Genomic DNA, 25,987 nt, shown 5'->3' on the forward strand with positions numbered 1-25,987 from the left:
TCTTCTTTTATCTCTTCAAAGCAATTAAATATTTTCTGATTATTTCTTTTATCTACCTTCTTCACTATACTTTTTACTTTACTATTTTACCATGTTATTGTAAGTCGTTCTTCTATTTCTGATATGTAGTGTTACTAGAAGACTTGCCTGAGTAGTGTTAATGGAAGATTTGCCTGAGAATAGTGATGGTTAAAATGCAGGTGGATGCTGACAAAACTCTTTTCTCTTATGCTTTCCCAGCCATGTCCATCTTGTGGGTTTATGTATGCAGTAGACTGTACCCTTAATCTACTTGTATGTTTGAATAGTGGAAGCACTTGCATTTGTGTCTTTAAGGAGAATGACACAAAATAGGTAGTAGGTAGTAGAGTCCTATGTATTGCTCTGTTAACTCAGAAAACCATAAATACCATCATGAGTAACATATTTATAGCACCTACAGAGGCAGCTCAAATTATTTCTGCAGCAGGTGATTCACTGTCCGTCCCAGCCCCTGCGGTTCAGCTTGAGGAACTTATAAAAACTGATCACCCTGAAATTGGTGAAGGAAAACCCAAGCCTACAACTTCAGGTAGTTTAATTATTTTTATTTGTGGGTTTGTAAGTTACATGTTTATCAAAACAATTTAATGCCAAGACAACCCCTATATATGAAAAGCCCTGAGAAGGAAGAACAAAGATGGAGATGACACACATTCTGACTTCAGGCTATATTATAAAGCTATAATAATCAAAACAACATGGTATGGCATAAAAGACGCTAGTAGACCAATGGAACAGAATCAAGAGCTCAGAAATAAACAAGCATATAAGATTAACTAATATTTGACAAGAGAGCTGAGAATGCTCAATGGAGAAAAGACAGTCTCAATAAATGGTGCTGGGATAATTGGATAGTCATATGTAAAAGAATGAAACTGGATCCATATCTTACACCACTTAGAAAAATTAACTGAAATGGATCAATACTTTAATGTAAGTACTGAAACCGTGAAAATCCTAGCAGAAACTATGTAACATATATTGGCTTTAAGTGTGCACCCTTGGTAAGGGAATTTTTAAAATTTACAAGTCTAAATAAATCTTTGAGAATGGGGGGTTAAAGGGCTGATTCCTTATTCCTTCATGTTGGAATCATTGATGATGTGGTTTTAAACTTATCAGAAAAATGCCCTCAGTTGATTAAGCTGGCAAGTACAAACAATGGTGTTTTCATACAGGTTTCCCCTGGTGTCCATAAGTAGAACGTTTCTATTTGGTATGATTTAGTAGAGGGTTTTTTTGTTTGTTTGTTTGTTTGTTTTTTGGGCTCTAGGAATGCTATTACCATTTGTTTATATGGAAAAAAAATTGGCATTCCCAGAAATATCCTACTTTCAGACAGGGGAAACCTGTATCCCTGTTAGCTGTTGAAATTCTGTGCTGAAATTTGATTTCCTCTTATTTACTTTTGCTGCAAGAGGAAGCATCCTCAGCTTCTGTAAGGGAACGGCCACCTGAAGAAGTTGCAGCTCGCCTTGCACAACAAGAAAAGCAAGAACAAGTTAAAATTGAGTGTGGGTAAAAGGATGGCTTCTTGAGTGCTTCAGGTCATATCTATCTGTTGCTTTCTTCTTCAGTCATCACACAAATTTTTCATCTATTAGCTAGTTGTGGTTTCTTTTGTTTCATTAGTAGCATTTTTCTATTCACCACCTTTATTTCACCATTTGTCCTCTTTCATCCAAATTTCTTTCACCCAGGTGATGAGGGCTCTTATTCTACAGTTGGTAAGAGTTCTAAATAATACACATTCTTTCTCCCTTTTGTTTTTGTTGTGGTTAATGCTAAAGATTATTTATACTCTGGGATACAGAGTATTTGTGTTTTGGCAACTATCCTAAGAATCATAAATTTATTGGTATGTGTCAGAATGGTTCACACTCTGGTTTATATCTAGCCTTTCTTCTAGTGACCCCCTTATCTGACATTGGTAGGGATCTAATGTCCCCCTCATTGCTGGTTTTCAGCTAACTGAAACTTGTTCCTCTTAAGTTTCAATTTTCTGTCAAGTTTATTAATGCTTTTTTATAAAGATACTAGATGTCTAAAAATATATTTCCTGTCTGAAACAGGGCACATAGAACATACTTATTGTACTGTGTTACAGTGTATTGATGTCTCTGAAGGTTGTAGCTATGTAGCTTTTTGCTGGATTGAGATGTTTCTTTCTTTTTTTTTTTTTTTAAGATTTATTTATTTATACAAGCACTGGGTACAGTCAGAAGCGCGGGAGGGTGAGAGAATTCACCAGAGCGGGGAGCAGAGCAGGCAGAAGGACTGAAGTACACTGCTGAGGGGAGCAGCGGGCGGCAGGAGAGGTCTGCGCGCCATGTGGGACCCTCCGGGGGCCGGGGAGCAGCCGGGGATCGAACCGGCGCCGCAGAGGCTGTGGGCAGCTTCGCAACCCAGCGCTTAACTGCTGCGCCACCAGGGAGGCCCGAGATGTTTCTTTTAAATTCTTTTTTTTTTTGGTTTTTTAAAGATTTATTTTTTATTTATGCAATAGCTGGGGTACAGGCCAGAGACGGAGGGTGAAAGGATTCACCAGAGACAGAGCGGGGAACAGAACAGGCAGATGGACCTAAAGCATTGCTGAGGGGAGCAGCGGGTGCCACAGGAGAAGTGTGCCGGGCCATGTGGGAATCTCCTGGCCTGCCGGTGAGCGAACCCATGCTGCAGAAGCTGCAGACAGCTTCATAGCGCTGTGCTCAACCTGCTGCGCTACCAGGGGGGCCCTCTTTTAAATTCTTACAGCAGTTCTTTATAGTTTTTGTTTTGTCCCTATCATTGATTTCTGTTTGTCTTTCTGACTTGAGTGGTTTCTGTTATTATGTGTTGGCCTACTCTGTGGAGGCAAGTTTGTTAGAATTGTGTAAAGAAGAGAAGAGACCGAATGAATATAGGTATAGGGTGTGAATTTTGCTACTTGGATTTTGTTTTTGTTGTATCCTTTGAGTTCTTGGCCATGTTATATAAGTAGTTGAGGATATTGAATAAATGAATTCCAAAAAAGTAAAATATTTCTGTACTCTTTCCCTTTTCTCCTGAATCCTCCATAAGTCAGAATCACTATTTTCTTTTATTCATTATTTTTTCTTTACCTTCCATCTTTCTCCTTGTATCATATGGCTACCTTGAAATAATTTGTAAATTTAAAATGGAAATGTCTGTTGTTTTAACAAGTCTCTTTTTTTCTTTGTCAAGTTCTTTTTAATTTTCATTTTGAGCAAAGTGAAAATTACCAAGATTTTATCACTTCTTAATTTTTGCTCAGACTTTACTTTAAAAATGTATATATCAGTATGCATGTGAGTGGAGGGGTGTGTGTATGTATAATTTTTATCCAGAATCAAAACACAAAAAAATCAAACTAAAACTACATCAAACTAGAAAGCATCTTTGCAGCAAAAGAAACAACAGAATGAAAAGGCAGCTTGAGGAATGGGAGAAAATATTTCCCTAACATATCTGATAAGGGATTAATGTCCAACACATATTTGGAATTTGAACACAAATAACAACAAAAAAAAATCAAAGATATTAAAGGCCAGTGATCAGAAGTCTGAGGACTGCTGGGATCTGTGGGCCTCTAAAATGGTTTTTTACTTTAAAATGTTATTTGTGCTTGGATGTCTACTATTAACTCATGTATGTCATGAAAACCAGGTACCATATTTTTCCTCCATTACCTATTTCTTTATTAGCCCCTATGTCTTCAGTTGAATTTCAGTCTTACATTCATGTATTGATCATTATTAACGTTCTCCTTTTATCTGTGATGCAGAGGTATTGTGTTTGGTTTATCAGGTTCCATTTAGTTCATTTCTCACTTATGCTTCTTTTGCTCAAAATCACTTTTGTTTTTGTCTCACCTGCCAAATATAGTCTTCCTGTTTTTGTCATCTGATACTTGATAATGTTCTCATTGACTTTCTTTGATCAAATGACATTGTTTCATTTTAGTGTTGTATCTAAAATCATCCCTTGTTTTACTTTTTTAAAAAATAAGGGTTCTCTGACTCCTGAAGCAACTTGCAGAAATGTGATCTTAATAGGTGGTAGCCTCTGCTGTTTCTTGAGTCCTTTTGTGGAAAACACAGTCCATTTCCAAGCTTTTCTGTTTGCTTTTTTTTTTTTTTGGGGGGTTCATCTTTTTCTTTCTGTTGTCTGCCTGTTATCACCGTGTATCTCAGTGATACAGATAAATTGAGTATCCCTGCTGAAGAGATGAAAATGGGCACCTCTTTCTCCCTGTGGATTTATATCATCATTACTTAAAATGAAAACAGTATCTGTGGTTATGCTGAATTTATATAGCTTCTAATAGGTAAGAGGGGCTGTAGTGTCCTAAACCTTGTTCTTCCCATTTGAAGCATATGCTAGCTGCCTTTTAGCAATTTTCATTTTAAAAAGACCCAAAACACTTTATTTTGAAATAATTCAGATATACTGAAAAATATTATGATGAAGCCTCTTAGATCCATCTTCCAATGAATATTTTGTTATACTTTTAATTGAAACTTTGATTCCTTAAATCTTAATGGGTTTTCACACTTTGGGGGAAATGCAGTGGAGGACTCGGGAAAAAAGGTCTAAAATAAAGAAATAAAGTCATTTGGGAGGAGGGATCTGTTCTTTAACTGTTTTGTTTTTTTTCTTTAGCTCTAGTCAAAAGCTTAGAAGATGCTCTGAGCCAAACTGCTTCCATTACTGTGCAGGCAATTGCAGCTCAAAACGCTGCAGTCCAGGCCGTCAATGCACATTCCAACATGCTGAAAGCAGCCATGGACAATTCTGAGGTGAGCCAGAGAATGATTAGACATGTAATACTTAGGAGACTGATTTCTTCTTGATAGTGTGGCATGTCTCTCCCTAAGAATAGACTGTAGTAATTGTGTTTTTTTCAAAAACCAAGACCGGAAAAGCCTTTGAATGTTCTTTTCAATGAATTTTGTTATCTTATAGTAGTAATCTGGTTCTAATTACTTTCTTATTAGTTATTGACTACATTTGTTGTTTGCTTTGTTATTTTTGGTTTTAAAATCATCACCCATTTCCTTATATGAACTTTTAATTTTGAGATACTTTTAGATTGACATACAGTTTGTAGGCAACCCTGTTACTTTAAATACTTATGCTGGTTATTTAACTTCTCTTGACCACTTCAAAAATAAAATAATTGCATAGATTTAAAAATATAATGCTGTTACTTAATTTCTTTTGTAGTTGTTATTCATTATTTTGTATTGTTATTCATTATTTTAAAATGAGTGTTGATATACCAGTTTGTTTAAAGAGTAAAAGTAAATTTTAGGGATTAGGATCATGCATTATCTATAAAGTTACTTTACCACCATAATGCTGACTTAAAAATGTAAACACTTCATACTGTTTTGGTCCTGTGTACATATATGACAAAATAGTTAAATTAGATTCTGATAGAAGCAGCCAGAAGCTACAACCTCTGAAGACTTAAAAGAAAATTGTTTTATTCACAGTCTAAAAAAGAAAATTAAATTTTGGTCAGGAAAATAGAAATCATACAGAGGGTATTTCATATGCTAGTTATATAGGCGTGGAATGGAAATTACATGATACCAGAGAGTTAGGTTTGAACCCAAGTGGGCCATTATTTTAGAAGGACACTGATTTCTGATATTCTTGGTACTTTAAGTCTCTCACCTTTACTTTTGTGTTATGTTATATAAGAGGGTACTTCCTCTTCTCAGCAAACTCAGAATACGTTTTGCATGTCCATTCGATAGTATGAAATCCATTGCATCCAAGATTTTACAACTAAAATACACCTTATAATAGTAGTTAGCTGGATTAGTGTTAGTGTTAGGTATTACAAAATAACCAGAAAAATGTATAAACACAAATTTTGAAGTGGATTAAAATGAGCATAAGTTAAAAAATGGATTCCAATCTCTGTTTCTTCTAGTAAAAGAAGCTACCAGTGCATATGGGCTTTATAATATATACTGAATTACTTTCTCAAAGCAGTGTTTGGAAACAGTTGGCTTTCAGCATAGAGCAGTCTGGTGTCAGCTCTATGGAAAGCTTATTCTTGGATCTCGATAAGCATGAATGCCTTCAAAAATAGAAACATGTTTTGACTTCCAGACATGTCACCAACTGATGATATATGAGGCTGTTGGGTCAGTTATAAAGAGTTCTCTTAATACAATAGCAGGCCCATCTAAGAGCATGTTATAATCTTGGAAAATATTCGTTTGGCCCAAATTAGCATCCTTTCTTGATGCATTTTATTTTCCAAGATAGCTAAAGTTCACTGAAACATTTACTTATTTATATCATAAAATTAATTTGCTTTGTCACTTTGCAGCACTATATGTGTAGAACATGAAAACAACAAAAATGTGAGCTACAATGAAAGAGGAAAAGTGCCAATTACTTCCTCTAAAGCAGGGGCCCTTAACTTGGAGTTGTGTCTGTGTAAAGAATTCAGGGATGGGTTGAACTTGGATGGAAAATGTCTTTATTTTCCATAGCCCACTTCCTTCAGTTATGAATGTTGGCAACAAAACCCAGTAGCATTGGCAGTTCCCAAAGCTTTGTAACTAATAGAAAGCAAGGTATTTTCATACCATATTACGGTATTGGCCAAACTCTTGAAATATCACATATGACTTATTACTACACCTGAATTAGGGAATTTAATAGTACTCCCAAACCAGGTTGGCTCTTGGTTTCTTTTTTTTTAAAAGATTGATTTATTCATGCATACAAGAGCTGGGGTACAGGCCAGAGATGGCGGGGGTGAGAGGATTCACCAGAGACAGAGTGGGGAACAGAACAGGCAGATCGACCGAAGTACATTGCTGAGGGGAGCAGTGGGTGAGTCAGGAGAGGTCTGCTGTGCCATATGGGTTGCTCCCTGGCCGGCCGGGCATGGAACTTGTGCTGCAGAGGCTGCGGATTGCTTCATAGTGCGGTGCTTAACTCCTTGCACCACCAGGGAGGCCCCTGGCTCTTGGTTTCTATTCATGAAACAAAATATATTTTATGTCGATAATTCAGTGTAATTGGGTTCCTTTTTATAATCTTTAGTTTTATTTTTAAACATTGAAAATGAAATATTTTGAGAAACTTCCTGCCACAGTGGTCCAGTGGCAAGCTTAATTTACCATAAGAGACTTGTTCTTTAAACTCTGTTTATAATAAATGTCTTTAAAATGGACACCATATGCTACATGCCAGTGGAAACGTAACATGTATTTTCTGAAGGATAATTCTGAATGACTACAGTTAGAGGTATTGCTTCTGCCAAGCCTTCCTCTCTGAATGGTAGGCCTGAGGTTGCTGGCAGAACTACATGAGTGTCTATAAAGAGAAGATGCTAGTTGGGTATCCAGGGCACTAAGATGGCAGGCATGTTTTGGGTGTGCAGCAAGTGACCCATGTAGTGGCCCTCTCTGGTGATTTGAAATAAAATTATTGAGCCAATTTAGTCATTTTTTCCCTAGATAAATACATTTTATTCTTTGCTGTTTAATATATTCCTGTTTATCCCCAGGGTCTCCTACCACAGTGTGTTTTCAAGATAAGTCATAAGTGAGTTTGCTTCACATCTACATAAAACACATGTTATATATGCACTGAGCAAAGGAAAAAAAAATATTTAAAAATAGTTAGGGCCTCCCTAGTGGCGCAAGGGGTTAAGCACCGCACTATGAAGCAAACCGCAGATTCTGCAGCATGCATTTGATCCCCAGCCTGCCAAGGAGAAACCCACATGGTGAAGCAGACCTCTCCTGTCTCGCCTGCTGCTCCCCTTGGCAGTGTGTTTCAGTCAGTCTGCATGTTCTGTTCCCTACTCTGTCTCTGGTGAATACTCTCATCCCCCACATCTCTGGCCTGTACTCCAGCTCTTGTATGCATAAATAAATCAATCCTTAAAAATAAATAAACAAACAAATAAATAAATAAAAATAGTTGATGGTTAATTTAAAAATTGTTTAAATTAGTTCAGGTAGTTTCAAATAGCATTCCACTCATTGTGTATATGATGCAGAATTGGGGCAAAAGGACATTAGATATGTATGCCTTCAGTGATTTGGGTCCTTGTACCTCTTGTTGGGTGGGCATCTTGCTGCTCTGAGTTTGATTTTAAGGAGGTGGGTTTCTTTTGGGTAGTTTGGTTTGTATGATGTGCCCTGTTAAGAATGAACCAGCTCTGCTCAAGAAGAGGCAGTCAGTTCCAGTGATAGAACAAAAACATGTTGGATATGCCTAAGAATTTTTCTTTCTTTTTTTTTTTTTTAAAGATTTATTTATTCATGCATACCAGAACTGGGGAACAGGCCAGAGATGTGGAGGGTGAGAGGATTCACCAGAGACAGAGTAGGGAACAGTGCAGACAGATTGACTGAAATACACTGCTGAAGGGAGCAGCAGGAGAGTCAGGAGAGGTCTGCTGCGCCATATGGGTATCTCTCTGGCCGGGGATCAAACTTGTGCGGCAGTGGCTGCACACAGCTTTATAGGCTGCGTCTTAACCCCTTGCACCACCAAGGAGGTTGGTGCAAGAAATTGTACTAAGAAATTTTCAAGGAACACTTTTCTTAATAACATGTTGATCATTCTATAGGAGGAGTAAGAATCCTACAAATGAATAAATTTTCTTCTACTTAAGCGATGATTTTAGTTCACAAACCTACAATTAAAATTTTAAGCATTGGCAGCTCTTCCCCCAAGCCTGCCCACCTGTGTCTATGCAGGCATCTCTCTTAATAGACCTGTCCCTTTCAGGGGCATCTTTCTTGCCTGCTTGTGTTTGTGCAAACATCGTCTTCTCCCTTCTTTTTTTTTATATGATAAACCTGCCCTTTTGGATGATATATCTATTTATCTATCTATCTATCCATCCATATATATGTGTGTACATATGTATAAAAAATAAAATTTTAAGCTTTGGTGCTCACAAAAAGTGATTTAATCAGCAAACATTTATGAAGAATTGCTGTTCTTATTAATCTTTTTGCTTCATACTCCTTTTGAGAATAATAAAAAAATACCATCTCTTCTCAGAAAATACTTATCTACATTGAAACACAAACTTTCACAGTTTTGGTGGGAGGGGATGATTGATGGGAGATGGCTCATGGACTTCTTTTAGCCTACCACCAACATTAGATTAAAAGATTCTACTTTGGGAAAATAATTGTACATAGTTTTATTGTATATAGTTTTGTATATTTTGTATCAGTTTATATATAATTTAATGTCGCTTGTTTCTGCATTTGTGATGTCCTGTCCTGACAGTGGCAGTTACTCATGTTTATATAATTTAAAATTTCATGTTTAGGTTTCAGGAGAGAAGAAATCGGCTCAATGGCGCACGGTGGATGGTGCATTGAAGGAACGCAGAAAGGCAGTAGATGAGGCTGCTGATGCCCTTCTCAAAGCCAAGTAATTACTCATGGATTTACAAGTAATTAGGGCCTCCTGGTATCTTTGTTTTTACTGGATTTTCTTTGTTCTGTCTATATAGAAAGAGGAGGAAGAGAAATCTTTCCCTCTGTTACTGATCTCTAGTTGATCTCTATTGGTATCAGGAGCATAAAGGTTTAAAAAGGAGAGAGAATAAAATACAATTAGATCAAAATAAATTTGGCAGAAACCTACATGAAGGATCTTGTCTAAAAAACCCGTTTTGTTTGGAATATTGCTTAGGCAATGTGTCTCTACAGATTTACTGAGATTTCTGCCGTTATTTCAATATTTTTCTGGGATGGTTTGAGCATCCCAGACTTAGAATTTTTATTAGAATCTCATTGCCTTAACTACCAAAGTAGTTAGTATAGGTTTAGTTTATAATCACCTCAACCTTGATTCCTGGATGTTGGCTAAAATTAGCATCAAACAAACTAACTGATTATAAGATCAGCCTCTGGTGATAGAAATCTACATTTGAATAAAAGCTCTAATGGAATTATTTTTCATTCAAAATTTTGCTGTCTTTCTCAAAAAAAAAAATTCATTATTGTTAGAAAAAGAGGATTCTTCTAATAAAGCCAGCATACTTTTTTGGAGATGTAAGACATTGTTCATGTTTACTAGACCATGAGTCTGAATTGTCAGTTCTGTCTTTGTGGTGGGTAGACCATAGGCATCTGACCTGTGAAATATTCTGAGTTATAAGGGCTTCCTGAGACTCTGGTATTTGCTAAGGCTGCTATTTGGCTTTCTTCCTGGCTTTTTACCTTCCTTAAGTTCTCTCATTGGCAGTGGAGTCAGCCTAGTCCTTGCAAAAGCTGCCATTCATGGATTACTCTCAAAGTGACAAGCATTGTGCCAGGCACATCCCATAAATTGCCTTTATCCCTGTAGAAGAGTGTGCAGCAAAGGATAGGCTGCTCTGAAGCCAAATCCAGGTCTGCTTCCTGAGTCCTAGTTTGTTTTTATTTTTTTAAGATTTATTTATTTTTATACAAGAGCTAAGGTACAGGTCAGAGGTGTGGGAGGGTGAGAGGATTCACCAGAGACAGAGCGGGGAGCAAAACTGGCAGACTGACTGAAATACACTGCTGAGAGGAGCAGCGGGCGAGTCAGGAGAGGTCTGCTGCGCCATGTGAGATTCTCCCTGGCTGGCTGGGGTCGAAATGGCACTGCAGAGGCTGCAGACAGCTTCTCAGGGCTGCGCGCGCTCAACCCGCTGCCGGGGAGGTCCCCTGAGTCCTACTTTTGAAGCCCATGTCTTCTATACACTATGTTGCACTTTTCTGCTTCATACTAGTAAATCCACTTCTGAACAAGGTGTTTTCGGTTATTGATGAGAACCTCTCTGCCTGTTGACTATGAAAAAACATTAAGTACTTTTTTAAAATTGGATGTTTTCATAGACCTTTAAGAGTTGTATATTGTGTTAACTTAAAGCTCTAATAAAGTTGGCAAGGATTAATACTAAATATTGTCTTACTGGTTTCTAGAGAAGAGTTAGAGAAGATGAAAAATGTAATTGAAAAGGCGAAGAAGCAGGAAGTTGCTGGGGCCAAATCTCATATAACTGCTGCTGAAGGGAAACTTCACAACATGATAGTTGATCTAGATAATGTGGTCAAAAAGGTATGTTTCTTAGGTCTTGTACATTTATTTTTTATTTTTAAATATAATCCTTTAGAGGATTTTATGAATTCATGAAAATAGGATTTCTTCTACCTTCTCTCTCCCTTTTCTTCTATAAAGAATATTATTTGTTGCTAATTTTAAAAACTTGCCTTGGAAACAAATGAATTGTTTAGTATTACTGATACTTTTTATAATAGGTAATATTTTAGGTGATGATTGTTATTGCTTATGAAAACTTCTGTTTTACTGCAAATCTGTCTGTACTGGTGTGATCTATATGAGTTGTGTCCTGTGACAGAGAGAAAAATGGACCATGGCACAATAAGATGAGAAAGGACTGGCTGTAGTATGAGTAGAATTAGAAGGTGCAAAGGCAAGGCTTCGTGCCTTTTTCTGAACTGACGCACACACACACTCTCTCTCACTGTTTATTCATTCCCAACTGAACATAAATAATAAATGATTATCATTTCTCTTTTTTAGAATGGTTTTGGCACTTTTTGTTCATTTTAAGCGCATATCCCTTGTGTGTGTTCAGGTCCAAGCAGCTCAGTCTGATGCTAAGGTTGTGTCCCAGTACCGTGAGCTAGTGGTCCAAGCCCGGGATGACTTTAAACGAGAACTGGACAGTATCACTCCAGAAGTCCTGCCAGGGTGGAAAGGGATGAGTAAGTACAATTCAAGTGTAGATATTATTTCCTTTTTTTTTTTTTTTTTGGCTCTGTCCACAGCTTTATTGGTCTACTGGGGTGGGCCCCCTGTTGACGTACTCCTGGCAGCGTCTAGCTCGGGCTCCAGCGTCTAGGTGCCAGAGAGACTTTTTCCTTTGTTTTTAAACAACTGATGAAATTTGTTTCAGTTCCCTTTATCTAATCCAAACCCCTCAGATGCATATTTCAATGAAACAGTGCTTTCAGTATTTTATTTCAGTCATATTCATTCATGACAGGTGATACATCTGTGACAATACTTCCATGGTTTTAGTCATAGTGGACATGATTTAGTTCCATAATCTGCAATTCCATTCTAGTCTCTGTTACTCAGGAAAAACCCCAAAAACAAAAAGCCCCAAGTTTGGAATCCAAGTGAATGAGGGGTACTTTATAATAGAGAACTCAACAGGGACACTGCAGTGGAAAAGGAAATCTGTGTATTTCAACTTGTAAATAGCTCACATTTCTGGGAACTTTTGATGGCTAAGCAATTATACAAAGTAATTTTGGTGAAGTACCACCAGAGTAGTAAGAGTCACTGAGATTACCAGTCTCAGCAAATTAAAAATACTATTTAAATGCTACCACCTTTTAGAGTAGTTACAGGCCTCTGAAGGTTATCAAGTCTGTATTACAGAAACTGGGCTAAGGACTAGTACAGGAATATATCTGCGTAATAACCAACCAGGGAGATTTTTATGTCAAGTGGAGCTAGGCTGTCAAAAAAACTTACTCAGACATTTAGTCTGTTGAATGCAGTTGATTCATTTTCGAGGGAGATAGCAGATTCTTGTCAAGAAAAGAAAAAGGCAGGACTTAAAAGACAGGAGGAACACAGTTCAATCTGAAAACAGAGACTCTTGTTTGCACTTACTTATTTTTAAAGATTTATTTTTATACAAGAGCTGGGGTACAGGCCAGAGGCGTGGGAGGGTGAGAGGATTCACCAGAGACAGAGTGGGGAGCAGAACGGGCAGACGACCAAATACACTGCTGAGGGGTGCAGTGGGCCCAACAGGAGAGGTCTGCCATGCCATGTGGAAATCTCCCTGGCTGGCCGAGAATTGAACTGGCACTGCAAAGGCTGCAGACAGCTTCACAGTGCTGCACTCAACCCGCTGTGCCACCTGGGAAGCCCATTGCTTGTACTTATTTAAACTGAGTAACAGCTTGCAAAGAGGCAGTATGGACATTATCCTTGTACAGGCTTAGTTGAGCCACTTCTGCACCATTCCCCTCATAAGATTTTCTCTAGGCTTGTGCTTCGTTGAGGTTACAACTGAAACAGATGTAATCACCCCAGACTGACCTTCTTTGACCATCTTTCTCCACAAGTCACTCTGTCACTTAACACTGTTTTATCCTTTTGAAAGTCTTAGTCATTGGTTTGTGTGTTTGTTATAAAGCTACATTGGTAGGGCCTCCCCGGTGGCACAGTGGTTGAGCGCTGGGTTGCGAAGCTGCCCGCGGCCTCTGCAGCACCGGTTCGATCCCTGGCTGCTCCCCGGCCACCGAAGGAGGGTCCCACATGGTGCGCAGACCTCTCCTGCCACCCGCTGCTCCCCTCAGCAGTGTGCTTCGGTCCTTCTGCCTGCTCTGCTCCCCGCTCTGGCTCTGGTGAATTCTCTCACCCTCCTGCGCTTCTGACTGTACCCAGTGCTTGTATAAATAAATAAATAAATCTTTTTTTTTTTTTTTTAAATGCAAGTATTATATAAAGAAAATTAAAGCTACATTGGTAGATAGTAGATGGTAAGGGGTCTAGGTTTACTGACATAAAATCAAAGTTGAAAGGACAATAGAGGCTTTGCCTGTGGAGAGCTAATTATGAACATCAATCCTAGGAATTTTTTTAACCCTAGAAATTTGCATTATTATGTAAAATTCTTGTCTTCCCACTACATGATATCCTGCTAATTTTTTCCATGCCAGCTTCTGAAGTTTTTAACATTTTAAAATTCCTTTGCTGAATTTGAAAAAGTCCATTGTAAAATATAAAAACACTAAAGCATTTGTTTTTAACCCTTAGAGGATATTCAGCAATGTCTGAAGATGTTTTTGTTTGCCGCATTGGGAGTGTGCTATTGGCCTCTAGTGACAAGTCAGAATTTAGTAAACTATTCTGTGAGCTAATGCAAATGGTATAAATGAGGACTCTTATTTCTTGTGTAAAAATTAAGATTATGACTTAAGCAGAAATAGAAATGAGTCCTGGAAACCAAAACTACTTTTAATATCGATAGCTTGTATTTTTTAAAATGTTAGAATTTATATAATTTTATGATCCTTTTAAATTTTAGGAAATAAACTGCTATTTTGACTTCTAATACTAATATATCCTTTTTATGTTAATAGTTCCTGGGTCCTTGTTTCCTTTTAGATATTCTTATCTAATGATCAGTAATTTAAATATGTATTTTTTTTTTTTTAAATTTGTCTTCTTTTCCTTTGTAGGTATTTCTGACCTAGGTGAGTAAATATATGTGTATTTATGGTTTAAAGCTTTTATTTTGAATCTTTAAAGACTGAAGTGTCTTTTTTAACCTATGATTCTATACTAAACCATCTGAATAACATAAAGTAGAATTATGTTGCATGTGATCAATCTGATTTAGATATTTCTGGTGTCTGTGTGCTCTCTCAGGAACAAAAATGTTTTATTATGTGATTGCAAACCTTTAGTGTGATATTTTTAAGCTTTTATAAAATTTCAAACATTAATAAGCAGAACAATAACTATAAATGAGTCCTAATGGAACCATCACCCAAATTCAGCATTATTTAGCACCTGGCCTATTTGTTTCATTTATTCCCCCAGCTTATGTTAAAGCAGATCCCAGATATCATGTATTTCCACTTGTAAATTGTTTTAGTATGTTTTTATAAAAACATAATCACCATAACATTTTTATATCTAAAACAATACTTCCTTTATGTCATCAAATGTCTATTCAGTGTTCAGATATCTCCAATCATTTCCTAGAATGAGTTTTTTCTTTTTAAGATTACACTTTAACAGGATACATTTATTAGGAAAAGGAGAAAAAAAGAGGCACGTGCATAGTCACAGGTGGGCAGGAAACTGCTAGAATGAGTTTTTATAACAGTTTTGTTTAACTCAGTGTCCATAGGAGCTATACATGTTGAATTTTGTCAGTAAATCTCTTCCAACTTTGGCTTTTATTTTTCAGTTTATTGTACAAGTGAATAAACTGTACAGTATTCCCCACATTCTGTATTTTGGCATTAGAGCTATAACTCTTAACTTGTGTTAAGCCGGTAGAGCACTTTTGGAGTGTGAGATTTTAGGTGAGAAATACATGTTTTAAGCCTATATCAGACTCTTTGGGCATGAGTATTTTATTTTTTATTTGTAAAGATTTATTTATTTATGCATACAAGAACTAGGGTTCTTGTATGCATAAATAAATGCGGGAGGTGAGAGGATTCACCAGAGACAAAGTGGGGAACAGAACAGGCAGATTGAAACACACCGCTGAGAGGAGCAGTGTGTGAGTCAGGAGAAGTCTGCTGCGCCATGTGGGTTGCTCCCTGGCCGGGGATCGAAACTGTGCTGCGGTGGCTGCGAATCGCTTCATAGATTGTGTCTTAACCCCTTGCGCCACCAGAAAGGCCCCAACATGAGTATTTTAATAAAGCTCTACAGGTGATTCTGATTGGCAGCACTGGTAATACCCATCACTGTCCTAGATGATACCTGTTAAGAATAGGAGTGAGTGAGAACAAAGTGGGGAGAAAGCACAGTGGAATATGATGGTGGACTGCGGGTATTTTAGTGATGGGAGCGCTATGGTAACAGTACCAGAAGGGTGGCAGGGAAAATCCTGTACTTGCAAAATACAAACCCAGTGTTACCTCACTAGATTTTTTTTTAATGCCAAAAAAAAAAAAAAAAAAAATTCAGGAACAAAATCTCTTATTAGGGAAAAGTCTGATAGATTTTGAATTTGATTTGAATTTTAGCAGAAAAGAATCTTATTGGATGCCCATTACAATCATGGTTATGCATGGAAGAAAATATAGATGAGATTGTTTATGTAAACTTCATCTTTAGAGGCAAAGTTATGGTAAGTTGATAAAGCTGAGTTATAATTAGTTCAGACTGGAAATAATAGTTTGTGTTCCTGGAAAAGACTGATTAAAAACTTGAAGGCCTACCTAAATTGCTTTGCTGGGGATTGAAAACACCTTAGCTGTTGGACACGAGCTGTGGATTTTTAATTGCATTGGTGAATCTAAATTTCTTTTCAAATGTTAGCTACTTTTTGCTGTTCTTTACAGCTGTTTAAATTATAGTCAACTGTAGCAAGGTACCTTGTTCATACGTAATTTTGGTAAAATCATTAACAATTTAATGTGGTTTTCTATTTAGCCGGCAAGCTGTCTACAGATGATTTGAACTCCCTGATTGCTCATGCACATCGCCGCATTGATCAACTAAACAAAGAGCTGGCAGAACAGAAAGCCAAAGAGAAGCAGCACATTGCATTAGCCTTGGAAAAACAAAAGCTGGAAGAAAAGCGGGCATTTGATAGTGCAGTGGCAAAAGCATTAGAACATCACAGAGGTGAAATACAGGCTGAACAGGAAAGAAAGGTAGAAGAAATGAGAATAATTGCCTAACATTTCAAGTAGATTCAACTTGAGTACCTATTTTTAGATATAATACTGTCATTCACTGACTGTAGAATACTAGGTTTAAGTTATGCTTATCTGCTTCTTGAATGGAACTGTGGCTCTTGTTTTTCCAGTTAAAACTCCTTATTTTGTTGTTGTTAAAGATTTATTTATGCATACAAGAGCTGGGGTGCAGGCCAGAGATATAGCAGGTGAATGGATTCACCAGAGACAGAGTGGGTAGCAAAACAGGTGGACTGGCTGAAATACACTGCTGAGGGGAGCAGTGGGGCGAGACAGGAGAGGTCTGCTATGCCATGTGGGTCACCTCCCTGGCTGGGGATCGAATTCATGCTGCAGTTGCTGTGGATTGCTTCATAGTGCTGCTGCGTCTTAACCCTTTGTGCCACCGGGGAGGTCCTCATAAATATTTATGTACTGACTGAATGGGTTCATTATTTTGTTTCTGAGAAAAACTAAGTTATAAATTCTAGGTACTTGGTGTAAAATAATTTATACTATGACCCATGACTGGGTAATTGTTAGGGAAGACATGATTGATTTTTGATATTTTTTATTTGATTTGGCCTTTGCTGAATCTAAATTCGTATTCAAAAGTTTCCTTGTAGTTTTGCTTAGAAGTTAATGGTATTACCTACCAGACATTTATTAACTTTCTTAACAGTTCTTCAGAGTAGGTATTATTCTTGACAAGTGAGTAAATGGACACTTGAGAATATAATTTCCCTCATGGTCACACAGAAGATTATGGTGAAAATGTGTTTGATCTCAATTCTTCATAGTTACATTTTCCCATGATCTGGAATTTGTTACTGCTTAAGGTAGTGTGTGATATAGGAAGTGATAGTGTTTGTTTTGTATGAGTGGCACCCTGGTGTTGTGTATGAAATGCAGGTGTTGGGGCCAGAGATACCCCTTGTTTGAAATTTGATTTTTTGCCACAGGCGTGTGACCTTGTTTAAGATGCCTTCCAATGTCTGGATTTCTTTTTTTTTTTTTTTTTTTAAGATTGATTGATTGATTTATATAAGCACTGGGTACAGTCAGAAGCACGGGAGGGTGAGAGAATTCACCAGAGCCAGAGCGGGGAGCAGAGCAGGCAGAAGGACCGAAGTACACTGCTGAGGGGAGCAGCGGGCAGCAGGAGAAGTCTGTGTGCCATGTGGGACCCTCCTCTGGTGGCCGGGGAGCAGCCGGGGATCGAACCGGCGCTGCAGAGGCTGCGGGCAGCCTTGCAACCCAGCACTCAACTGCTGCGCCACCAGGGGAGGCCCTGTCCGGATTTCTGATTCAAATAAAAATTACATATAAAGTATATGTACATTCACTCAGCAAATCATAGGGGTTCAGTTATAGAAACTTACATTGTTGTTGCTAGTCTTTCTCTTTTCCAAAAACATGTAGAGAATTGAGAAACATTACTATGTTTACGATTGCAGGTAGAGGAAGTTAGAGATGCCATGGAAAATGAAATGAGGACTCAGCTTCGCCGACAGGCTGCTGCTCACACTGATCACTTACGAGATGTCCTTAGGGTACAAGAACAGGAACTGAAATATGAATTTGAGCAGGTGAGCACCTGCTATAAAGCATCAAGTCCCCTACAATCTCCTTTTCTCCTTTGCATTACTAATAGTCTCTCCTTTCTTTTAATATACTCTTTGTCATTCTCTGTGCAGATATGGAAAAATGGAGAAAGATTTCTAATGGTTCTTAGCCATTTGAAGTAAGGCTTTTGTATATCTGCAGCCTGTTCTTTATATGCAGGTGTACATATGTGGAGTTGAACAGATGTGTTTTGTATATATTTCCTGGTCATTCTGAGCCTTTAAAACTTGGAGAGCTAGTACAGGGCATTTTAGAAATGCAGATAATACTTGACATGTATGCCCTGTGCTTTTCCCCCACAAACTCTTGTGAATTATGTGGTAGTGCTCAGATTTTTTAATCTGTGGAAACTACCAGAGTGGCTAAGTTTGGGAATCACAGCAGATCATTAAGGATATCATTAGTTATAATTAGTTTCTGCTCAATGAGTCATTTATAATAATTTACTATTTTGTGTTACAAGAGAGAAATGAGATTTTCCAAGTGAGAAAATCTTCCAGAAAATTGAAATTTATGCCGATATGAAAAGGTACTTTAAAGTCTATTTGATAGGTCATTTTCTGAGAAAAATGACACTCATTTGTGTTTGTGCACATACATTCTCGGTTTTCTCCATGGCTTTGTAAAAAATCTCACTGATTATGTTGTCTCTTGTGAAGGGAGGGCATAGAAGCCAGATAGGATAAGCTCTTAAATAGAGGAGTATAATTACTTTGTTTAGGTGACAGTATAGTTATTGCTTTGCTTTCATAAAATATCTCACTTTTATAGCTTACTTCCTCTAATAGTTGCTTTCTTCAAAAAATCTGTAGAAAATTATACATCAAGTGTTAGTCAGGAAATTTTTGAAACATTATATGCTAATGTAGAAGTTTGATCACAACTGTTTTGAGATTTTAAATGCCCTTTCTGGAGAAAGCAGTAGCTAGGAGACTTAAGTGTTGCAACAAGTGATGGGCCTTGAGATAACATCACTTTTTTTCCTGTACACTATTTATATTTTATTTCAGGACTTAGCTGAGAAACTTGCTGATCAAGAATTGCAGTTTCGTCGACTCAGCCAAGAGCAAGTTGACAACTTTACTCTGGATATAAACACTGCCTATGCCAGACTGAGAGGAATTGAACAGGCTGTTCAGAGTGAGAAAATAACTTCTTACAATTTTATTTAGTCCAACTTCTTAGTATAATTTCTTGTTATGAGGAGCATTGAAGATACTGAAGTCCCTCTACTTAAATTTTATTTAGTTCCTAGAAAATTAGCCCCTGATTTGATAAGTATGGAATATAGAGAGTTGTGAAAGTAAATTAAAAAGAATGTAAAAAATTAAATCTAAATAACAAGTTTTACTCACTAAATGACCTACATGAGATTCCCAACACTCTTTAGTTACATCTTAATGTGACTTGAATGGAGAAAAAGATCAGTAGGGCCCAGTGCCCACCCTCCAGGCCCTGCTGACCTGTGTCTAAATCTTGTTGGAGGGTTATTTTGGAGCTGGTGGTTTGCTGATTCTACCCACCAAGTGGACAGAAGATATCCTGAGAACTCCATGTGCCACAATGAAAAGAAAATGTCCCGACAGTGAGGATGTTGATAACATGGATTTCTTTGGGATGTTATAGAAACTTTTTCTCAGAAAATATTTTAAAATAAGTTAGACACTGAAGTTATTTGAAGTCTTCCATGCATTTACAGGAAGTTTCTGATGGCTTTAAGGTCTTAGACTAATTTAAACATCATGTTTGTTTCTTAAACATTTCTGAAGATATATGTATCTGAATGAGGTGCACTGTCCTAGATGTCACAGGAAGAGGGGAGGACACTCAGTTGTGTTTGTGCACATACATTCTTGGTTTTTCCCATGGCTTTGAGCCCTCATTGATTATGTTGTACCTGTGAAGGCAGGGCATAGCGGCCAGATAGGAAAGAATAGCCCAGAAGTAAGTGGGTTTGGAAGAGGCACTCTCTGACCCTTTCTTCCATGTGGTGTGGACTGACTTGTTGATGATGCAGTAGTTTGATGGATACATGAGGACATGTAGTTAGAGAAAAAAAAATGTTTATTTTTTATTTATAGGTCATGCAGTTGCTGAAGAGGAGGCCAGAAAGGCCCATCAACTGTGGCTTTCAGTGGAAGCATTAAAGTACAGCATGAAAACGGCATCTGCAGATCTGCCCACTGTTCCGCTGGGTAGTGCAGTTGAGGCCATCCGAGTCAGCTGCTCTGATAGTGAATTTGCCCAAGCTTTAACTGCAGCTCTCCCTCCAGAATCCCTGACCCGTGGGGTATACAGTGAAGAGACCCTTAGAGTTCGTTTCTATGCTGTTCAAAAACTGGCCCGAAGGGTAGCAATGATTGATGAAACCAGAAATAGCTTATACCAATACTTCCTTTCCTATTTGCAGTCCCTACTCCTGTTCCCACCTAAGCAACTCAAGCCACCACCGGAGCTCAGGCCTGAGGATATAAACACATTTAAATTACTGTCATATGCTTCCTATTGCATTGAGCATGGTGATCTGGAGCTGGCAGCAAAGTTTGTCAATCAGCTGAAGGGGGAGTCCAGACGAGTTGCACAGGACTGGCTGAAGGAAGCCCGAATGACCCTAGAAACTAAACAGATAGTGGAAATCCTGACCGCATATGCCAGCGCCGTAGGAATAGGAACCACTCAAGTGCAGCAAGAGTAAGGTCTAGGAAGAGTTTTGTAAGTCATATTTCATGTCAAAGGAAATCTGAAGTGATGTATGGAGAGTTTGCAACAGGGTCCCATGGTGATCTAAAAATGAGCAGGTTACAAGCACTGTTTTAAATGTTAACACCTGTTGCATTTATATTATTTCCACTTGCTATCATGTCAGTGAACACCAGGAGTACATTCTTTGCAACTTGTGTAACATTTTCTGTTTTTCAGGTTTTACTGATCAGGCTTGTGAGCCAATCAAAATAATGTTTGTGATCCCTATTACTATTGATTTTGCCCTTGGAGCAAACTGAATAAAACAAAAAGATGGAACTGTCAGAGTTTATCTCTTTTCAAAAACTACCATTTTAAATTTGTTGTGTGTGCAGGAAATTTCCTTGAGAAGTAGCAACAGCTGAAGTGGAAGTTATGGGCACTCAGAATTTCTATGAATTGGGTCCCAGAAGACCAAGGCCTGTACTTTGGCTTTGAAGATTCTAGGGACCTACTTCCTTCTGATCAAACTCAAAAAAGTGATATATTTGTAATTGGGCATATGTCTAAGTGGTTGAAAAGCACTAGAAGAGTTGTAAATCCCAAGGTTTTCGCTGAAAGGAATTACATTTCATGTTGGGACCCAGTACACACACAGACACACGCCCATTTGTATATATACATGAAAATTAATACAACCACTGCTTCTTTCTACTCGTGATACACATTTGTTTTCTGTTCTGTGGCATTGAAAAAAAAAAATACTGCTTTCTCTACCCACAATTCATCAGCTCTCAAGATGTGTTGCAGCTCACATTTGCTTCTTTATGATACCTGGACTATGGTCCTCTTCCTTGAGTGGGGTTAGTGAACCTGTAGCCTTAAAGGGATTGAATAATTTTGTTACATCTTTGAACTGCTTTGCCATAAAATCCAGAGAACTTTAGTTCACTTCTCTGAAAATAAGGATAATTGCCATATTGGGTAAACATTAACAAACTCCTGTTTCTTGATTTATAATTGACTCCAAGGTACCACAGTTGCCTCCCATCTAATGTTCCAACTCTAATTACAATTTTTTTGTTAGGATTTATGTCTTCACAAGGAGATTCTTGCAGAGCAACATACCGCAAATCATGAAAAAGGGGAGGAGGGGCTTAGTTTCTATTTCTGCAGGTATATGAATTTGGATTGTTACATTCAAGTCTGTTTGATTTGGGGTTCCACTGGTTCATTTTGGTATCTGGGTTAACATTTCTTACGTTCTTTAGTGGATTTTCAATTCAACATGTCCACTTTCTCTGATTGGCTCATATGCTTCGGGGCACCTGTGGGCTGTTAAGTTTTTACTAGAAGATAAGGCAGTCTTAAATTCATCCTTTGAAATGAAGTGAAATTGCAGAATACATTAACTTGCAAAACTACCTGTCATATGTGCTTACAGTTTCTATTTTAATTCATGTAGTGTGTAGAGTATTAGTTTATAAGGAAATTAAATTTCCCTTGGAACCCGAGTACCTTCACACAAAATTATAAGAGCTGACAAGAGAGAACACTGAGTGGCTTATTTTAACTTTGTAAATCTAAAAATGAAGACCAATGGCTTTCATATCTTAGTATTTCCTTTAGCAAACCTCCGAACATCCACTGCATATTGTGAAACAGGATGGTGTTGGAAAGGGGACTCTGCTTGGCCAGGTGTTTCTCTTTCCGCGTGCCCATTAACACAGTCTTCCTGAGATGTCACTCAGCAACCATTCAAGTGAAAGCTGAGGCTTTACAGTTGTAGTGCACAGTTCTATTTTAAGAAGGTGGAATCCAAAGAGGAGAGGTTGGAGAAGGCAGATACAGGCTTGGTTGGTTCAGACAGGGCAGCTTCACTTCTGTATATTTTAATTTAAACCTTACATTAGGTGAACTTACTGTTTCCTTCCTGAGTGTGGTTAAGATAGGGTTCTACAACAGTCTTAAACACATGCCTCCCATCTAATGTTCCATCTCCAATCTTTGTTTCAATGTTTAAAGTTTTAAAAATGTAACAAGCTAAATGGTAACTTTAGACAGTTCTAAGTCATGCTATATATTCTTTAGCATTAACTTAAACCCTGTGCTCTCTTTAACAGGTTCTGGATAAATACAGTCTCCAAGTCCCAAATGAGTTGTTCAACCAACTTGTTTGAACTCAGTGCAGAACACACAATTTAACATAGAAGGAAAATAAAAAGAACACAATACCAATCCTCAGACCAGTGGTCCCATTCTGACCAAAGCTAAGCTGCTGTGGTTCCTTTCTTTGATGCATTAAGGGACCCTGAGGTAGGCTGGGGAATGTGAGAAGGCAGAGGAGACTGGGATTGAGGAGGGTTACTTAGTCACTGTCATTTTCTGTTTGGGGAGGGACATGGTTTCACTGGCTTGTTTTAGCAAGCAGTAGGGACACTGCCATGGGGGTCTTCAGGAAAAGGAAAGGTTTCTCAAGGAATGGAGGCAAGAGGCAGTGAAGGTAGAATAGCTTTTCCTGGGAATAACTTCTATTATGACCTTTATTCCTCTTGAATATTCTTTAAGAGTAAAATCTTGCTACACTCTGTAGCCTATCCTGGGACTTAATTGCTAGTGGTCTTTCTGAATCCTCAACAAAAGTCCACAACTATGAAGGTTGATAAACAGCTATAGGTTAAGGCTTCTGAGCAAAGCTGGAGACTCCTTCCATGCCCCAGGCTTTACACTTTTGTTAACTCATTGTCCTAGGCTGCTGCTTTATATCAGTAAAATAAAATACCCATTTCGCTCATACCCATTGCCACAGCATATCCCGTTTTGATGTTTTCCAAATTTTTGACCATGATCAGGAGTAACATCATTTACACCATAATCTGCTAATCCTATATGTGTATCCATACATCTAGCACGGTATAAAGCTTTAGTACAGATTTTGATTCATTTTATTGAAATATTCTAGTCATTCACAAAAATTGATTTCAGACTAATTTTAAAGACCTGACACTCCATATTCACCTTTTGTTAGAGGTCTGTTGAGCCAAATATCTGTCAATTTTTAATTTCTACGTATTGGTAGTTAACTGAGTCAACTGTGTATGAAGACTGCCTTACTATACTCTTACCATTTCATGAGCTTTCACTTCCATTGACTCTTTTGGCCTGGCTATTGGTTCATTTTGAAAGGCAACTAGGAGTTAGAGGAAACGCTTAGATTTTTAGGGTATGATGTTAGCTGTAGGTTTGTCAAATATGAACCATATACTACTCCTATATCCATTTTATTGTTTTTGTCATAACTGGATTTTGAGACTTGTCTAATGCTTCTGGCATCTATTGAAATGACCATAATTTCTGTCATATTGTTAATGTGGTATACAAAATTGATTGGCTATGAAGACCACTCACTCATCCCTGGGATAAATGCCACCTAAATCATAGTGTTTGATCATTTTAACGCATTGTTGAATTTAGTTAGCACTTAGTACTTGATGGATTTTTGCATGTATGTTCATCAGAGATATTGACCTGTAGTTTTCATTGTGATGTCCTTGTCTGATTTTTGGTGTCAAGGTAGTGGGCTTAATAGGTAAGTTGGGAAATGTTCCTTCCTCTTCAATATTTGGAAGTTTAAGAGGGCATTTAGGGGCCTCCCCGGTGGCGCAGCGGTTGAGCGCTGGGTTGCGAAGCTCCCCGCAGCCTCTGCAGTGCTGGTTCAATCCCTGGCTGCTCCCCGGCCACCGGAGGAGGGTCCCATATGGCACGCAGACCTCTCCTGCCGCTCGCTGCTCCCCTCAGCAGTGTACTTCGGTCCTTCTGCCTGCTCTGCTCCCTGCTCTGGCTCTGGTGAATTCTCTCACCCTCCCGCGCTTCTGACTGTACCCAGTGCATGTATAAATAAATAAACAAACAAATAAATCTTTAAAAAAAAAAGGGCATTTAGATCTTTGAAGGTTTGCTGTTCAGTGGAATTTACCAATGAAAGTGTCTGATCTGGACTGTGATTTGGGGACTATTCACTACTAGCAATCAGTCTACTGATTTTTTTTTATTTAAAGATTTATTTATACAAGAACTGGGATATAAGCCAGAGGTGGGGGGTTGGTGAGAGGATTTACCAGAGACAGAGTGGGGAGCAGATCAGGTGGATCTACTGAAATACACTGCTGATGGGGGCAGCAGGCAAGACAGGAGAGGTCTGCTGCGCCATGTGGGTCAGCAACCTGGCCAGGGCTGGCAGTAGCTTGATAGCGCTGTCTTTAACCCCTGCCCCACCAGGGAGGCCCTACTCAGATTTTCTTATTCCTTGTTCAGACCAAAAAGAAACTGACAGCAACACAGTTAAACAGTGGATTTTAGCACCCCACTTTAATCAGCAGATAGATTATACAAAACGAAACAATGGTCTTAAATGACAGGTTAGACCTGATTGACTTTTTAAGTCATATTCTACCTCAAAAAAAAAAAACCACCTAAATATTCTTAAATACACATGGAACATTTTCAAGGATGGAGATGTTGGGATATAAAACAAGTCCTTACTGGGGGACTATCTCCTCATTAACTACATAGCTGCGAAACATGTGAAAATTCACTTAGGACTTGATGTGGGGAGAGGTGTACCTACATTTTTGAGTATTGCACATGGTCCAGGAAGCAGGTGTTTGAAGGGCAAAACATAGGTTTCCGGTGTCTAATTGGAAACTGTGAACCAAGATTAAAGGCTAATCAGCCCTGTGCTTTCGTTCATTTGCTTTGGTATGCCAAGGGGCTAATGGAACAATGTACATAAATACTTAAGTAGCTAATGACTGTTTTCATCCTGTGTCCCTCCATTAGATGTCTTAATTTCTAACATTCTAGGAGAAAATATGAACCAATACTTAGGATTCTGAAGATGAATGGATGGGTCCTGGCTAGAAAGGGTCATAAATGTACATAACATGCATTAGTGTAGTATCCTTATGTCAACCCATACAGAGTAAGGATGAATCTGATCATCTGTGGAGAACAGCTCATGGGGTAGCCTTAGGAAATCTGATAAATAGGAGCAAAGAAGCCTGTGATGGCCTTTGTGAGACTGCTCCTGCAAACCTCACAAATTCCTGTTTGCTTCTAATACCGCCTAAAATTCGTCATTGTAAGCTAGAAATGCCAAAGACATTCTTGATCAAGTTGATTTTTAGTAA

The 25,987-nt window shown here is 38.2% G+C and overlaps 1 protein-coding gene across 19 annotated transcripts in view; it reads left to right on the forward strand.

Annotated features, from left to right (window-relative positions):
• The window catches only part of IMMT (inner membrane mitochondrial protein), a gene marked incomplete at both ends in the record, with an annotated part of 39,039 nt that extends 18,228 nt beyond the window's left edge, over positions 1–20,811 (forward strand). For 2 of the 19 annotated variants that reach the window (XM_084235542.1, XM_084235544.1), the window contains 10 exons: positions 434–571; positions 1,461–1,556; positions 4,705–4,841; positions 9,374–9,477; positions 10,998–11,133; positions 11,675–11,819; positions 16,243–16,466; positions 17,948–18,079; positions 19,127–19,256; positions 20,198–20,811. In XM_084235542.1, coding sequence (XP_084091668.1) covers positions 434–571; positions 1,461–1,556; positions 4,705–4,841; positions 9,374–9,477; positions 10,998–11,133; positions 11,675–11,819; positions 16,243–16,466; positions 17,948–18,079; positions 19,127–19,256; positions 20,198–20,811 — 1,856 coding nt within the window. Of the gene's footprint in view, positions 1–433; positions 572–1,448; positions 1,557–4,704; positions 4,842–9,373; positions 9,478–10,997; positions 11,134–11,674; positions 11,820–16,242; positions 16,467–17,947; positions 18,080–19,126; positions 19,257–20,197 lie in introns of all 19 variants that reach the window. The other 17 variants (XM_084235547.1, XM_084235533.1, XM_084235531.1 and 14 more) reach the window with 16 other exon arrangements.
• Positions 20,812–25,987: the final 5,176 nt, after the last annotated feature.

This window comes from Talpa europaea, assembly GCF_964194135.1.
Source record: "Talpa europaea genome assembly, chromosome: 6".
NCBI lineage: Eukaryota > Metazoa > Chordata > Mammalia > Eulipotyphla > Talpidae > Talpa > Talpa europaea.